We start from the raw sequence: 17,018 nt of genomic DNA on the forward strand, positions 1-17,018 counted from the left end.
TCTCCCTCGTACCTCGCCTTGCTAGTAAGATTACGCCATGGGCCTTCAAGTGCAAGGATTTCTCGAGTGATCTTCAACTATTGTCGGGACTTACAGACGATTAAGATGGTTGAGATCGACAGTACTAGAATAATTAGTGGTCAAAAAGCGCGTCTTTCGAGGTGAATATAGTTGAAGACCGCCCGCCATCTGATTTGCTTACTTTCCTTTGTTTCTTTCGGATCTGCATTTATTACTTTTCCGTTGAACATTTCCTACTACTTTTCGTTACGTATGAGCGTTCAGAGGAGCTATGGAGAGGATTTGTGTGGGCTGAAGATTGAATTGCTATAAGGACATGATCGTATGGAGGCTTGTTGAAAATGCATGTAGGAATTGAGGCCTGGATTAGCCGAGCATGAACCATAACCCAATACTATAGCCCTTGACTTTGCTCCGAGATTTACCCCTTTTGCCATCAATCCTGCCCTTTAAAGTTTCCCATTTCCGTTGATTTACATTTCTCACTATGTCTTTGTATTTGATGGTATTCGGTTTGTTCACTAGAGCTGGCTTGATGCTGCTTGGTGCCTAGACGGTGTGTTGGCGCAAAGACAGAAGAAAGCATATCTGCAAGGTGGTGAGTTGAGTTGTTTGGGTGATGGCGCCTAGCACCTATCCTCGCGGACGATAACGTTGTAGCCATCGGTATCAAACTCCTGTCCACATGTAAGGAATGTATGAACAGGAGGATATTCGCTACATTTGTCGATCAAATCCTTCGCGTAGCTAGCAATATAGTTGCACATGGGAGTGATCTTGAACCTATTATCATTGCATAGATAGATAGCGGAGTTCCATGAGCAGCCGATGCGGACGCAGGACGACGCACCAACATCGCAGATATCGATGCCCTTAAGGTACTTGATCCCGTCCAGGATATGAGGACCAAGAGCCCACTGCCACTTGTGACCGGGGACTGGGCAACAGTAATAATCAAACGTGTTGGCGATATCATGGGTTGTCAAGTTCGAGGCTTCAGCGCGGCTCTGGATGGCATGCTCAAGCTCGAAATCGGGATGGAGCTCTTTCATCTGAGCATAGATATCTTGGATGGTGCCGTTGAGCTGAACATTGTGTCCACCAAGGATACCATTGTATTGGAAGGGCACGAGCGGGTAGGGAAGGTTAAGGTCAGAGTCAGCTGCACGAGCCACGATGAAGAAGCCGAAAAGGCTCAAGACGATCGTGGTGAGCTGCATTGTTGGGAGTTAGTTGGGTGTGGTTGCGGTTAGCAAAGGCCAATGTACTGTTGTAGGTTGTTTGGTTAAATAAATTGAGCAGTGGATCCGAATATTTAAAGCAGAGGACTCTCAATTAGGCTAGACTTGGTTATTAATTCACTCGATCTTTTGTGTTCTATCGCTGGATACGTATGCAGGGTAGACAAGTCTATTCAGTGCTTACAAGTGAATTCAAAAGCCTTCAAGGCAAACGACTAGCTAAACCAAGTGCAACACAAGAGCAGTAGCTGTATCCTTTAAATTGTCCTGCTAATGTAGGCTCATAACCTATAAACTACAAAGGAGCTGCGAAGTCTATGAACATAGGGTATATATGCAATAATATTGAACTACTACAAAGATACTCTAATATGGAGGTAAAATTACCAGCAAACCATAGAGCTTGATGTCAACAGATGATAAAACGGAGTAGTGATAGAGTAGTAAGTAGTATTCAATAAAGCGTAACTAAAATAAAAGAACGTTGAACTATACACTGCTACTAATTACCACGCCGTAAAATAACTTTACTTAATGTGGAGTTGTACGTGCTATATGATCTAACAGAAATGATAGCATTACAGCCATTAAGACTGCATGAAAACACCATTCGGGATTAATCTTCGAGCATATAGCCCCAGCTATGTGTAGCCAATATGACGCTTCGGAAATATCATGCTCCGGAATTGGAGGGCGAATGGCCCTGGCTTTCGCCTTCGCTCCGCAGCATCTGTGCAGCCTTCCCCCATTTCGCGATACTCGAAAGTGATCTAAGAAGTGAGGCTCTGCTTTTATTAACGTGGTAGGGACTGTGGGGACCCTGGGAACCGTGGGAACCGTGGGGTTGGTTTCAAAGGATTCTTGGTAGCAAGTTAATAGCCGATCTCTTTCTTCAACAGCTGCAGTTAGCTGCGAGGGTAGGATCCGTATGCTAAGGCCTTGTCTTTGAAGTGTTTGGGATATTGTTGGGAATGGGTTTAACGGCTGATAGGGTCCTTGGGGTGGGTTGGGAAACATGGTATCGAGATATATGATATCTAGTGATGTCTAGTGGACGCGTGTGTTTGGCAATCCAGCTGTAGTGTCGGCTGTGGAGGGTAGAGACCGAAAATATGATATGCTCGAAATGCAGCAGATGGAGGCTAAAACCAAAAGCAGATAAAAATATTGAAGGGAAACAAAGTACTTGTCAACATAGGCAGAGAGTTCTTATATGTGATGCTTCCTTTGTCCGCTCTATGTTCCAACTCTCAAAGACCACTTGTGCTTTGTGAAATTGAAGCGAAACACAAAGAGTTTGTCATAACGATATATCCGGAACAAAGAGCCGAAAATAAAAAGATCAAAACATATTTACAATAGAGCTCGCTATGCTTTGACCGCGAATATTGATGTTCAGAACAGCTTTGTAATTCTAGGATTAAATAGAGCCTGGAAGTTATGCCGTTCATATTCAAGCAAGCAAGTAGCAGGAGGGGAAGGACATACAGTTAATTATTAAGCTATAACGGAGCTTGTAGGTGGCTACAGCGCCAATTAAACCCCAGATAGCCCGATGGTATCTCTTAATTGGACAGAATCGTGTACCTGCCAAAACAGTCAACACTATAGCCACCTATATAATTATAATATGTTTGGGATATAACAAAGGTTGAGTTAAAATCGGACCGTCGTTAAGGGGGTATTGTTTCTGGCCTGTTCTCGAGATCAAGTGATCTGATAAGAATAAGACAGAGCTCTACCCGAAGCTATATATCAGGGCCGCCGCTATCTCCAAATAGGTATACCTGTCTCGGTATTCCTATTACTATACCTGCCTCGGCATTCCTATTACATCAAAATGTGTATTTATATCGTGACTATCTTTCGCTGTGGACACATGGAGTGCAGAAACGACATCTGCATCACGAAGAGGATTTCACTAGAACGCCACGCTCTTGAACAACGCCCATGTAGACAGTACGAGGATAGCCCCTATAGGTCTCGAGATAGATGCAATAATTGCAGGCGAGCTCCGAGGCGCCGGCATCCCATATTACGTTGCATGCGTATGCTTATGGGTAAGGGGGAGGATGAGCAACTGGAAAATGGAGCGTATCGCCAGAATGTGAGCTCCTCTATCACTATCGCCACGAGTAGTCAGCAAAACTTTGAGGAAAGCAGGCTCTTAGCCTCATCTAATACCTTGACTTCAACCCCAACGAGGGGACACCCTGAAGTGAGAGGTCGGATGTCGATAGAGGACATTCTCAACCCGGCCCCAGTTAGTCAACCAGACCATGAGATGAGCAACACATCTAGGGCTGCTGATAACGAACGTAGGGGGCGAAATTCGGCTGCAATGGAGGAAGAAGCCAGGCTTTCGCCAAGGTGTCGCGCACAACAAAAATAGGTACTCGCGGCGGCGGTCGCGCTTCACGAGCCACGGATTACCGCAACCAACTTTCCAGCCAGAGAAAGCAGAGCATCGGCTCGCGCCAGAGACCATATGGCGACGTCCCGGAGCCCCTGAGACTTAGTAGGAGGCCCCGGACTTCTGCAGCATCCAGTCCAAGATCCGATATTTTTTCAAGAGGTCGTCGGCAGCCCTCCTCGAACCTCCTCCGAGCAGGTAGATCAGCTGCAATGGCCTCTCGCAGTTTTGTTCCTAGACCGGCTAGCACTAGGAGTATGGACACACGCGAGCCGCTGCCTACCACCCCAGAAGCTTGGGAGTAGTAGAAGCTAAATAGACAATCGCTAATCGGCGGCGCCCACTTGGAGCCTATTACGAAGGTCGCGGTCATAAGTTTGGAGAATACAGCTCTAACGCCCTATATTCTCCAAACTTATGACCGCGACCTCCGTATTAAGATTACGGTTGGAAAACGGCATGTTTTCAAGAACACTGTTTGCCCCTAAAGACCGGCTACTTTCAGGCGAGGCCTAGTATAAATTGTCCTTATTTTCATTGTATGTGACACTATCTAAATAACATGTCGCTACTACCATCAACGTACATTGTACCGCTGGGTATGCCTTAAAACCTGTGAACGCCTTTTCAAACTCCCATTGTGACATCATACAATCACTCTCTCTCAAGAGGCGCATCGATCTTCAAAGGAACCGGGTTGGATGTACGAAGCCATTCGCCGTTAAATGCATTGATAAGCCAATTACTTAATTCTATAGATCGTTAGTCACTGTCTCCATTCTTCATGGCAATTTAGAGGGTGCACTTACTATCATAGACAATTCTATTAGCATTGTGGAAAAAAATGCCATGATCGCTGTCTGGGAAAAAATGAACGTCATAGTTTTCCACACCCGCCACGTCTAATTTGTCAAGCAGTGTCAGAGAGTTTTGTACGTGTACATTGTCATCTGCAACGCCATGCATCACTAAGAATCTAACGTTCTGATGTAGCGCTGACACGTTGCTTATACTCGCGTTGTCGTACCCGCCAGGGTTGTGTTGTGGTGTATGCATATATCGCTCAGTGTAAATCGAGTCGTAGTACCGCCAGTCTGTCACAGGGGCGACAGCCATGCCATATGAAAATGTCCGCCCGGCATCCTGCTCAAGCGTTTTCAGTGCTAGAAACCCCCCATATGACCAACCCCAAATGGCCATTCTCGAAGCATCGACATACTTCTTCTTTGCCCACATTTTGGCAGTTTCGATCTGGTCATAGGATTCATAGTATCCAATATTGCCTCTGATGATTGTACGAGCCTTTCTTCCGATGTAACCCGTACCACGATTATCTACCGTCACTACGATATAACCCAAGTTTGCGGCAATATATGCTTGAAAGTCGACCTTGAAAGTCTTTTGGACAGTTTGAGATCCGGGTCCGCCGTAAAGATGGAACAAAACGGGGTATTTCTTCTTTTCGTCGAAATGAGGTGGCCGACGTTCAACCACTTGTAGATCGAACCCGTCAATATTCACCGTCGAGAAGATGTCGATTGGAAGTTCGTGCTTCTTTGCCATATCGTATAGCCGTGGATTCTCTTCGATAATATCCTCATAGTGATCAGAATTGCTGCGGGTGTTGATGACCTTTTGCCACGGGATGTTTGGGCCGTTGTAACTTAGCAACGCATATCCTGCACCACTAGAGAATTTGATCCCATAATAGCCCTCCTTATTGTCATCCGTAAGAGCCTGTACCCCAGTCCCATCTAACTTCACACTATATATTTGTCGTTGGATCGGAGTGGGTTTTGCTGCAATAAAATATACTAGGTTGTTCTTCAGATCCACAGCAGATGGCGCATCCACAACTTCCCAGTTTCCAGAGGTGAGCATGACTGGATTCGGGTTATCTAAGGGTGTGAAGTAGCCAATATGGTTATAATTTTCGTGGATAACCGTGTCGATGTATCCATCGTGGGGGCGCCCTTTTGCGGGGTCTGCCGGAACGTATTTGGTATGCTCAGATACCTCGAACCAGCCACCATCCAGTTTTTGAACATCTTGAGTTCGCACGGTCTTCCCAGTTCGTAATTCAACATCAACTAGAACGACCCGCAGTATGTCACTCTCTCTGTTGGTCTCACGGATGAGGGCTTTGCCTGATGCACCAGCCCAGACAACTTCGGTAATCAGCAGATCGTCAGGAGGAAAGGTATCCGCTACCTTCACCTCAAAGACGTCCCCTCTACCTACATCGTAGAATTGCAGGTCAACAGTTGGGTTGGGCGCTCCGGGCTTGGGGTACTTTATCTCTCTGACCTCAGGATAATGCTCAAGGCCGGGTTCCGGAGCCTTTCCACTGGGCCTTGATACAAAGTACTGAAGGGGATATACCGGTACCTGTGATTCATTGGTGCGCAGGAAAGCAACGTACTTGCCATCGTCGGCCCACCAAGTGGCGCTATTACCAGCGAATACTTCCTCTTCGTATACCCAGTCCGGCACTCCATAGAAGAGGTCGGGGCCGCCGTCTGTTGTGATCTGCGTCACATTCTCGGATGATAACTTGCGCAAGAAGAGGTTGTTATCTCTCGTGAAAACAACTGCATCGCTCTGGGGGCTCCAGCTGGCCAGCTGAACTCTCCCATCAGGAACAGAGGGGTCAAGTGCATCGACCGATTGCGTCTCGACATCGAGTATAAAGTATTTCGCGTGGAAAGAATGCCTCCAATTCGATTGGAAATCTGTAGCGATGAGGACCTTCTTTAGATCCCTGCTTGGATATACTCGGCTCGGGGTATAATTCGATCCTCCCCATTGGAAACCTCCATCCTTCATCAGAGTTTTCGCAGGAATGGCCCCTGGTTGTCCGCTGCTGTCCTTCTTCCCTCTAACATCTTCGACCACAAGATATGCGTTCCCCTGTTGGCCTTGCTTGAGAAGCAGTCCATCTTCGCCGTTTGCACCTTCAATCCAGCTTATGTCATGCTTGGTTGCCCGCCATTGTCCCGTTTGTACCTGGTCTAATGTAATCTTCTTCCCCGAGCCGATGGTTTTGGTCGCAGTAGGATCGTGGGCTATGGCGGATGATGGTCGATATGCTTGACGTCCAAGGAACACGGCCAACGCAAGGAGCCATGCGCCCATGAAAACACCTCCAATAATCCATATTAGCCGCCGTAACTTCTTGTCCACGGTCTTACTAGAGCGATTGCTGAGGAAGGGCCCGCTTTCGAGTTCATTGTCGTCCTTTTCCTCGTCATCGTAGGAGCCGTGTGTTTGCCCATCGTCGGCGTACCGCAGCGATTCCCCTCGCGGGGGAAACTTGGGAGTGACCATCTTGCTGTTGCCGTTTTCCGACTTCCGACCTTCTGCCTCTGCGCGCTCATTGATGCGCTCGAATATCAAACTCGTAGTCGAAGCCGAGGACGTGGATTCGGCTGATTTTCGCCCTTGCTCCTGGCCGTGCTCACGCTCGATCGGCAGCAGTTGCACGCTGTCCTCGTCATCGTGCCCTGCCATGATCTCCGACAGATGGGGGTTTGAAGCTTCGAGGTTTCACCGGGGAGAGTGGTCAGAGCAACAGAATCACCGTTGTGTATGGTGTACTCTTGTCAATTTTGTTCTTTCCTTTCATCGTACGGCGCATCATCTGGAGTCGCCGGGTGGAGAGACGTATAACTGGCGACCCTAAGACGACGACGTTACGGCGTAAAGCATTGGGATTATTATTGAGGCCTCCTTTAGGAAGGACATTAAGACTTGTCCTTTGTCTTGTCGACGCCGTCGACCCCTGAGCGAATGCTAATAATAACCCTGTATCGCAGTACAAACAAGCTTTATCCGCCCAATCCGAGGCTCAGCCGGTGGAGCTCCAACATCAGACGATCTGATCTCCTACCACGCAACTCTCAAGCCTTTATGCGAAAGTCACCGCATTGTGACAATCCGTTCCGAATTCAGGAATGGGATGGCTAATAATAAGATGACAGTGTCATTGATGCTATTCAAAGATCAATAATGCGAGCACCGTATGGCGAAATGGACATGGGGCTCAACCTTGGTAAGATCTTGTGTTAAGCTTGGAAAGAGTCGTTAAGACAAGCCGGACTACTGGTAAACATCATATCTCTACAATATCATTAGGAGCAAATGCCCCGCCTTCTATCAAGGTTATTTCCTTTGTTTTGCCACGAGTGCAAATTTAACCCTGGCGGTGTAGCACCGGAGCTCATTCGCATACAATAAGGCGTCCACTGCCTTCCCAAACTGGAATATATATCTCTAATTGGAGATAATGAATACTCGAGCAGTACAAAGTACCCTACAGTTGATTGCGAAAGTGGACGCTCTTAGCTCTACCATAAAGCCGGACTTCTCAGGCCATATCTCTCCAACAGGAGGCAATACTCCCTATCGCCCCATCAACTAAAAACAAGTGCACAGCAAACAATGTTTTATCCTCGTGATCTAAAACTCGCTGGTTTTATCTCGAACTTAGCGCTAGCCAATTTGATGAGACATGGGTTGCGTACCGTTGCGAAATTCTGTAACATCGGTAAAGGACTGAACACCCAATGTTTCGCTACACCCCAACCTCATCCAATAATTCGTCCCAAGACAAGAAACAACAACATTTTCTCGGGTTCTAGGGTTACGAGGTTGGGGCCTCTAGATCTGAAGCATAACGGCTTCATTGATCCGCCCCGCCTTCTCGTGGGAGCGAAGACGCGGCCTTGAGCAAGTTGCGCACAGTCGATCGAGGATGATGTTACAGAATATGGGCAAGGAAAGGATCAGCTGGTTCTGCTTGGCACACTATTTTCATTGTCCATTCAAATCAAGCCCCTCGTTTGGACTGCAGGTTGTTCTGTAGCAGGTTCGTTCCAGGGTAGCGCTAAACCACGACAGTTCTTTATCAGCCAACGTTCTCGGCCAGGCCATGGCATTGTTCATGAATGATTACGCATTGGATTGCGCATTGCCGAAGTTTGGATCTGTTAAAGAGAACATTGGCGTCCCTGTTTGGAATTTCACTTGGCATCGATCATCTACTATTCTCTTCATTCTTCAACCAGACTTGTACATATTTGCGATTCGGCTGGACCGTCTTCTTCCCTATCATCAATTATATTTTTTGTTTCTATTCCCAAGTCTCCAGTCGCCAAAATGCAGTTTTTCAGCGTCTTCGTCACCCTTCTGCTCTCGACGGCGGTGGTAGCCAAGGGCAAAGGCAACTCAACCAAACCCGTGACTGAGAAGTCCCTTTGCAAAGAAATGAACTTCTTGAACAACATTGTCAAGCTCGCCGCAAACGAGACCAAACTAGCCGAAAAGACCAAGAACAACGCCACAAAGATCGCCAATGTCCAGGCCAAGGCGTCGGAGGCATCTACCAAGTTGGCAACAATGTCATCAAATGCCACGCTTGTATCTTCTTGCGCCGTTATCAATGCTGCACAGAAGACCAAGGGGGAATGCAAGCAAATGAAGTCTCTGAACAAGCTCATCAACTTAGCCAACAATGCGACTGCCCTTGCAAGCAAAACCAAGAACAACGCTACCAAAATGGCTGCTTTCCAGGCTAAAGCTTCTTCTGCTCAGACAAAGCTAGATGCTCTGATGAGCAACACTACGCTCATGGGTATCTGCGCGTCTACCAAGACTTCCAAGAACAGTATGTACAATCCGGACAATTTTACAAGTGATATTGTGTGCTGATGCCTCGTATAGCCAACAACCAGGCTGCCTCTGCTTCGGCATCTCCTACTGCTGGTGCTTCGGCAAATGGTCTCGCTACAACGAGCGGTGCTAGCCGGGAGATGGGTTTCGGTGCTGGGTTAATCTCAACCTTCGCCATTGTTGCTGTGGGAATGATGATGTTGTAAATATTTGACAATTCAAGGGCAAAAGTGGAAGGCTCGTTTGAAACAGTCGGAGCCGGATGTCGGACGGATGGTTTAATAAGCTTCAGAGCCTTAGGGAAGCGTTGGATGGGTAGTTTAAGGCACTTCAAGATATGGGCATATTTGGCTTGAGAAGACCTGTTACGTACTATTTCCAGGTTTCACTAACAATATCACTCCTCTGAATGGGTCTGGAGCTCTTTACACCAACCTTCTTCAAAAAGGTCGATTCCATTTTAATTCCTTACTCCGGGCACATCTACCTATGATTTTGGAATGAGACGAATATGAGACAAATTAACAGTGATGGCTAGCCTTGGGTGATAGGTATCAGAGAAGAGGATAAAAGAATTCTGAAAAGGTAAATGCTCTAAAATCACAAGAGGAACTGGGTATCGGCAATACCGGCGCGCAGTCTAGTACCTGGGTAGATGTATAAAACCAAATACGCGATTTTATATTAGCAACTAGAGACTGGTGACATGGAAAGACGGTCGTACCGGTCAGCGTTTAGGCCGCCATAACCCACTGCCAAGGAGGACCCAGGACACTCTGCCAGAGATAATACAAAAAATTGCGTTTCTCGGTACCGCTAATCCCGCTAAACGGGCGGTATTTCTTTCTTTTGCGATTCTTTCCTATTTTATATATATATACTTTTTTTGGTTAGAGATTAAATTTAGCCGAAAGGTGAGTTCTATTAAAATTCTGGAATGGAACCGGTCCAGAGCACTCGCTCAAGCCGTCCTCCTAATGCCGACCATATCCTAGCACTACCTACACTTCAATAGGCTAGAAAATCTCCCGAATATTTTGCGCGCCCGCCACATCGACAACCTAAATGCAATAGAGAATGGGGATTGTCTAGTGGAGACGAGCATCTCAAAGGAAAATAGTAAAGATGGTCTTTATTCATAGGATATCGACGTCATACGAGTACGAGTAGGTGGCAGATCTAGGAACCAACCGGGTGTTAATCCCAGTCGAGCTTAGACTTCCAGGGTCGTATCCAGGAACGATAACCAACATCCCGATTCTACCAGCCAACTCAACTCCAATACAACACATTTATATGTTCTCAGTCATTTCCAGCGTCTACTTCTAATATTTTCTTCTGCTTGCTCTTTCATATATACCTGTATCTTCATGTAAGACTCCGCCATCTGAAGGCTGTGGCCCGCGTATCGTTACTACGTCATGTCGTTATATCCCGCTGCGCGCCATTCATCTAGACAATCCGACTCGAAGTAGATCCAAGCTCTAAACCCCTAAATACTATACGATGAGTTCCGGCGGTCCTTTGGTGGCTCTACCACCTGTCGCCTCGCGACGTGGTGGACAAGGCTTCGTGGTAGAGTCTTCAATTCCAACGCGCAACCCCGCATCAGAAAAGTGCGTAGATGCATCGTCAACGCCAACGCCATCATTATCTCATCCAGGAAATGAAATACCGCCAGAGGAAGAGAAAAAGGCCCTGTGGTTATCTGCCCCATCAAGCCATCTCTTCCTTCCTCAAACATCATACGGGAATTCCCCAGCAGCGAAGCTAAAAGTATTCGTAATTCGCACATCATCACTCGGACTATCTTCACTATATATTGTTGTGACCTCTTTTATGGCAACAATCAACACAGTGGCTGGGTTATTTAAATATTCCCTACGACGCCTGATTCTCCAAAATCCGGATGCTGACAGACCCTTCTATGATGAGGAAAAGAGGCGGCGAAAAAGGCGAATTGAGGAAGAGCATACCTGGAAGAGGATGGGAAAAGACGACGTCGAGAACCAGGCTGGACTTGAATTCCCGCCAACAGAAGGAGGACCTGATCCAGTCGTGAACGATGCGGGGTACTATGCACGGAGAGTCGGACTCGATGTTGAATGCTTCAAAGTCCAGACAGAGGACGGCTATATCCTCGAGCTCTGGCACGTCTACAACCCAAGGGAATACGAGCCCATGACCGAAGACCAGAGAGGCCCAAGAGGACCCGGGGTTTTCACCAGCGCAGGACCATCTCGCCCACTCGATGCATCCCAAAAGCCCAAATTCCCAATACTTATGCTCCATGGATTAATGCAATCCATCGGCACATTCTGCTCCAACGACGATGATTCTCTAGCCTTCTACCTGTGCAAAGCAGGCTACGATGTTTGGCTGGGCAACAATCGTTGCGGTTCAGGCGCCGAACACATATCCCTCAAAGCTTCCGACCCACGCTTATGGGCCTGGTCTCCGCGTGAAATGGGCGTATATGATCTCCCAGCGTTCACCTCCCGCGTCCTCTCCGAGACGGGGTTCGAAAAATTGGGTCTCGTTGGCCACTCGCAAGGTACAACACAAACCTTTATCGCATTATCCAAAGAGCAGCGTCCAGACCTGGGTGACAAGTTCACCAGTTTCTGTGCTCTCGCTCCCGCCGTCTACGGTGGCCCCTGGCTCGATAAATGGTATCTAAAATTCATCAACAGACTATCTCTCCCTCTCTACCACATGGTATTTGGTGTCCACTCCTTCATCCCGATCATGATGACGATGAAAGGCATTATCCCCGGCCGTTTGTACGGCGCTATGGGATACCACATGTTTAATTATCTATTCTCCTGGTCAGATAGACGCTGGGATAGGGGATTGCGGAATCGCATGTTCCAGTGCTCCCCCGTGCATGTCAGTGCCCAATGCATGCACTGGTGGTTAGGGCGCGATGGCTTCGCAACGAATAGGTGTATTCTTGAAACCCCCGAGGAGGAGCGTATTGCTGATGACATGGCGGCGATTGATTTTTCCCTCGGTGCAACGAATAATTCACCCCCAAAGCCTTTGTCTATAGAACAAACATGTTGGTACGATTCCCGCATGCCCCCCCTCGCCCTTTGGGTCTCGGGAGCAGACGCCCTAGTCGACGGAAGAAAACTCGTCCGTCGATTTAAGAATGGGAGGGAACCATTTGTCCGAGTCGTGCACCAGAAGGTTATCGAGGAGTATGAGCATCTGGATGTAGTATGGGCTATGGATGTTATTGAGCAGGTGGGCAGGGAGGTTAGGGATGTGCTGTGGATCACCTGTGATGTTAAGGATCGGGTGAGGACACCGAGGGGATGTGAGGAAGTTGTTGTTTAGTGAGACACACCAGGAGGTAAGAGGTAATATGTTGATAATATATAATGTGGGTTACCTTTCAAGAGTACCTTTCAAGAGGGTTGGGTGTATCGATGCTTAGTTGTTCGCGGAAGAGGCCTCTTTTGGAAAGGCGGGTAAACCAAACACCGGAAGCTAGAGAAGCCCCTAATGAGGAGCTGAACCCTCAGCGGATACATATTTCTGGATGTAGTAATAGAAAATTCTCACCTCACATTATAGCTACAAGGGGATATCAGCGGAGAAGCCGTCGATATTGCTTTACTCAAGTAAACCTTTTTATTTTACCAGACTCGGTTGGCTATCTTGACAATAATAACTAACGTACTGCGTACATCCATTCCACTCGACCTATTGACATTCTCCCTCCCCTGCCTCAGTTCCACTCTTAGGTATTCAGGTCCAATCTAAACCTCCAGAACCGAAACCACACCGACAAATTCGATCCCCAACTTTTCCCTATCAGGATATTGTTGCGAGCAATGGGCAAAATAAAAGGCCGCAGAACTAGTAACAATGTAACAATAAAAGTAGAAGCGATTGTATCGTACGGCCCATATCCTTCAACAAAAAAAAAGAAATATACAATAGAAAGGAAAAGCACCCTTAGTCATAAACCTCATACTCTTGTACTCATTAGGCATTAATAAGCCGTGATACTCAATGCACACCGTGACATCCGTCGAGTTCCGCTCAAGAAATCGCTGGAATTAGAAATCCCAGAAATCACCGCCGGATCCTTGGCCTTTACCATATGTCTTCCCGGTCTTGTATTTTGACGGCTTGTTGACACCGCCGGTTTGCTCCCCATCGCTGTCGTCCCCGAAACCCCATTGTCTGCCAGTACCCATCCTGCCGCCCATTCCGTCGCCAGCGATATTAATGCCTTGGGGTTTCTGCTTGTTGCTTTCCGCATCAGGGGCCTCGGCCAATGGCTCTTTATCCCCTGACGCAAAGTTCTTTCCTGGAAGAGGTGTTCCGGAAGGAGAATCATCTGTCATAGCGAAATGCGGGTCAAAGTCCTTGCGGCGATCCTTTACATTCGCAATCGTGACCTGTTGTTTAGCCTCCTCGCCGATAGCACCACCGTTCTCGTCATCGTATAGGTTGTTCTTGTACAGGCCCAGACCGGTATTTTGACCTGCTCCCCGAGGCCGTCCAGTCTGACGACGATCCCCTTCTGGCGTGCCATCATCTACGAACTCAAAGTTGTGTTCTAGAGTCGGGCGAGGTTTGTCGACTTTCTTAGCTTTGATAGGGCTATCCATAACCTCATCATCGCTGTTTCCCCAGTGTCTAACGTCGTTGGTGCGCAGGGATTTAGTTGGGACAACCTTTGCAGGGGTGTTGAAATCATCAAAACCCCATTGGCTTCCATGTTTGCTCGACTTGACTGCCTTGAGTGGACGCTGACGAGGGGTTTCTTCTGGTTCTTCACTGCCATCTCCGAAGTCAAAGTGTTGGTATTTTTTGGGGTTGGCGCGATATAAGTGGGCTGCGGAGTGGTTCTTTACAGCCGCCGAGGATTCTTCCTCGGGATCGACATCAAAGATGCGCGACGGCGAGTAATTTTTGCCTGCGCCAACCTTGGAAGCAATGGCCCTAGGGGGAGATTCCGAGGGCTCGCGGGCAGACGCCTTGGTACGGTTAGGTAAGGCGTCTTCTGTATACCCTCCAACAAAGAGTTCGCTGTACTCGCGAGGTGGTGGTTTCGCTGAGGCGCGAGGGGCAACCACGGCTGGGAGGGCATCTTGGCCATTTTTCTCGCGCGGCGCAAATAGAGACAATGTTGCATGAGGATCGCGTGTGATGTTGGTAGAGTCGCCTCGGGATCTCGGACCTTGATCATCGGCATTCGAATTTGAAGCTCCACCAGCGGGCGATGTACCGGCGCTTTTAACACTCGAATTGATCAACTTGATATGATCCTTTCCATCCAGGATTGGCCAATTGCGGCCGGTGCTGCCGATCACATCGATCAACTTGAGAAGAGAGCCTTGATCCCAGCTCTGCCGGATTTGTAGAATCTGGCCGTTGGCATCGAAGGCGACGATGTGAATCTGAGGAGGCAAAAAGTAAGCAGAGGCACAGAACGGGAAGCATAGAATAGCGACCGTAGACAGCGGCGGGGCAAAACGACACCTAACATACAATTGGTAAGGTCGCAAGGCGATCAGCTAGGAAGTTATCATCCAACTTCGGCAGATAAGCACCTCCTCCCGTTAAGAATTCAATGGTGGTGTGGATCTCTACTGCTAACGAATCTGTTCCTTCGACGGCCGAGAGAACCTTTTGCTCCCTCTTCGCGAGCTCGTGGGTTTGATTATTAAGGTGCTTGATGATCTCGCCGGCACTGGTAACGGTAGTCAGGGTGGTGATGTAGTGAAGGGACGCATTGTCTGCGAGGAGAGCAGGGTTGGGCGATGCGAGAAACCGCTCGTAGGTGCTCTGGAGAGCCATCTTGTGGTGGGTGGGCGGTGGGAAGAGCTGCGGTGTGATCCAATGCAGATTCTGGGGTCGTGGCCGTTGTAGCTGCAGCAGGAGAAGATGAGGGCGCAATTGAGGGTGTACGACAGCTAAGCTGTACTTCGTAGTCGCGGGTCCGGTCGGAATCAGGAGTCGCGGTGTGAATACGTACTGTAGAAGGGCAGAATAGCTGGCCAAATATGCGGGTGGAGAGAGTGTGAGCGAGATTGGAGATTGGAATGAGCGTGCGAGTCAATGCGGAGAAGCAGTGGGAAGGGGAAGGGGAAGGGTAAAAGGCGAAAGTGGAGGAGGAGCAAAGGACCAGCGAGACCAGCGAAGCGAAAGTGAATGTTTGTGTTTTGGTGTTTTGGTGTTTGGTGTTGACACTTGACACTTGACACTTGGAGTCTTAGAGAGTCTTAGGCACGCCGGCTGGGCTTGGGTGTGTCGCGACTTCCTTGCAAACGCGTCAACAAACGGCGATAGATGATGCAGAAATAGGGTCGTAGTAACCCAAGTAGGTAAGTACCTACCTTACTGAACGAACCAAGACGAACACCCAATATGTGGGCGAATATAATATGGGGTACGAAAGTAAATGGCAGCTACAGTTACAGGTACAGGTACAATTATAATTGCAATTGCAAACGTTGGCTATACTCGTACCTCTTCTTGTTGTTCCTCGTTTGAGCTTCTCTTCCTCTTCCTCATTATTATTATTATTATTATTGCTCTCCGCAAGCCCTCCCGTCACTTCTGCTCCCTCCTCTGCCCTGCTCTTTCCTTTCTCAGGGGCGTATCCACGTATCAACATCAACATCAACCTCCTCTGCGGGGCCGACAGCGCCACAAAGGGGGAGGGGCACCAAGCCCACGTTTTGTTTACGTTTTCCTCCAATCGGCCAAGCGCCACGCATCCAAGCGCAAAGACAAGTTCTTGATGGAAGTGTCTGCGGCGCAAAAGGCAAAAGGCAAAAGACAAAAGACATGATCAGGATCATCAGGATCAAGTAACTCAAGGCTTGTTCAGAACTCTAAGAAAGTCCGGAGGGACCGGAGCGGCATCCAAGTCCCATGGAAAGTATTTCGAGACTGGTTAATAAGACTTAAGGCGCCCAGGGCCCTGTTGCTTATCCCTAGCATTTATCATGATCACCTTGCCTGCGAACCCCGAAGGGATGCACTGGGCTGCACTGCCGGTTTCAGAGTTGCGACGAACCAATGGCGGTGCGCAATGCCCGTGTTGTGGCTATTTATTCTTCTCAACCTGGTGAACCGATCCTGCGATTAAGACATTATTTGTACGAAGGGTACGGGGTGCTCCGTACATATATTGCAATTCCACATGTTTATTACATAACAATGCACAGTAATATCCAAGGCAAGGAACACACCTTGGAAGACGTAGAAGGTCTGAAGGACGCGTTGCCCCTTCATCAGCGACATTATTGCTACCCCTCACCTCATGAGCATAGGAAAGACTGACTGACGATCGCCTGTATAACGGCGGCGCGAACGCATGACGGTGACGGTGACGGTGACGGTGGTCTAACCTCACCTCATTCTTCGCCGCATCAATGTTGTTACCTACGCACGTAGGCACCTATCTATGGGCGTTGCTAAGACAGCTAAAACTCTAGTCCGAAGTATGGAGTACATTATTACGGCCATAGGGGCAAGCTCCAGAAACTATCTGCGGCGGAGGACGCCTCCATCACAAATGAGAGAGACTTCAGGAATCGGGACATATCACTACATGATTACCCATCATTCACCTCTGCAGTGCCATGAATGACGACGACAGATGCCAGTGAGACACTAGGATACATGCACTTATTACTCATTGT

General features: G+C 48.2%; 6 protein-coding genes across 6 annotated transcripts; 3 read left to right on the forward strand and 3 right to left on the reverse strand.

The window, feature by feature from the left end:
* Positions 1-647: 647 nt before the first annotated feature.
* On the reverse strand, positions 648-1,241 carry BP5553_02692 (uncharacterized protein; the record flags this gene model as incomplete). The annotated part of the gene is made up of 1 exon (XM_032011315.1): positions 648-1,241. The coding sequence occupies one exon, from the start codon at positions 1,239-1,241 to the stop codon at positions 648-650; it is 594 nt and encodes a 197-aa protein (XP_031871008.1).
* Positions 1,242-3,306: 2,065 nt separating this feature from the next.
* Positions 3,307-3,980, forward strand: BP5553_02693 (uncharacterized protein; the record flags this gene model as incomplete). The annotated part of the gene is made up of 2 exons (XM_032011316.1): positions 3,307-3,525; positions 3,585-3,980. The coding sequence occupies 2 exons, from the start codon at positions 3,307-3,309 to the stop codon at positions 3,978-3,980; spliced, it is 615 nt and encodes a 204-aa protein (XP_031871009.1).
* Positions 3,981-4,329: 349 nt separating this feature from the next.
* Positions 4,330-7,185, reverse strand: BP5553_02694 (putative dipeptidyl-aminopeptidase B; the record flags this gene model as incomplete). The annotated part of the gene is made up of 2 exons (XM_032011317.1): positions 4,330-4,427; positions 4,485-7,185. The coding sequence occupies 2 exons, from the start codon at positions 7,183-7,185 to the stop codon at positions 4,330-4,332; spliced, it is 2,799 nt and encodes a 932-aa protein (XP_031871010.1).
* A 1,647-nt stretch (positions 7,186-8,832) lies between these two features.
* Positions 8,833-9,551, forward strand: BP5553_02695 (uncharacterized protein; the record flags this gene model as incomplete). The annotated part of the gene is made up of 2 exons (XM_032011318.1): positions 8,833-9,340; positions 9,397-9,551. The coding sequence occupies 2 exons, from the start codon at positions 8,833-8,835 to the stop codon at positions 9,549-9,551; spliced, it is 663 nt and encodes a 220-aa protein (XP_031871011.1).
* Positions 9,552-10,851: 1,300 nt separating this feature from the next.
* Positions 10,852-12,687, forward strand: BP5553_02696 (uncharacterized protein; the record flags this gene model as incomplete). The annotated part of the gene is made up of 1 exon (XM_032011319.1): positions 10,852-12,687. One exon carries the CDS (start codon positions 10,852-10,854, stop codon positions 12,685-12,687), a length of 1,836 nt encoding a protein of 611 aa, XP_031871012.1.
* Positions 12,688-13,415: 728 nt separating this feature from the next.
* On the reverse strand, positions 13,416-15,165 carry BP5553_02697 (Uncharacterized protein; the record flags this gene model as incomplete). Its single annotated transcript, XM_032011320.1, has 2 exons — positions 13,416-14,765; positions 14,857-15,165. 2 exons carry the CDS (start codon positions 15,163-15,165, stop codon positions 13,416-13,418), a joined length of 1,659 nt encoding a protein of 552 aa, XP_031871013.1.
* Between the last annotated feature and the right edge of the window lie 1,853 nt (positions 15,166-17,018).

This window comes from Venustampulla echinocandica (assembly GCF_003357145.1).
Source record: "Venustampulla echinocandica strain BP 5553 chromosome Unknown scaffold_1, whole genome shotgun sequence".
Lineage (NCBI taxonomy): Eukaryota > Fungi > Ascomycota > Leotiomycetes > Helotiales > Pleuroascaceae > Venustampulla > Venustampulla echinocandica.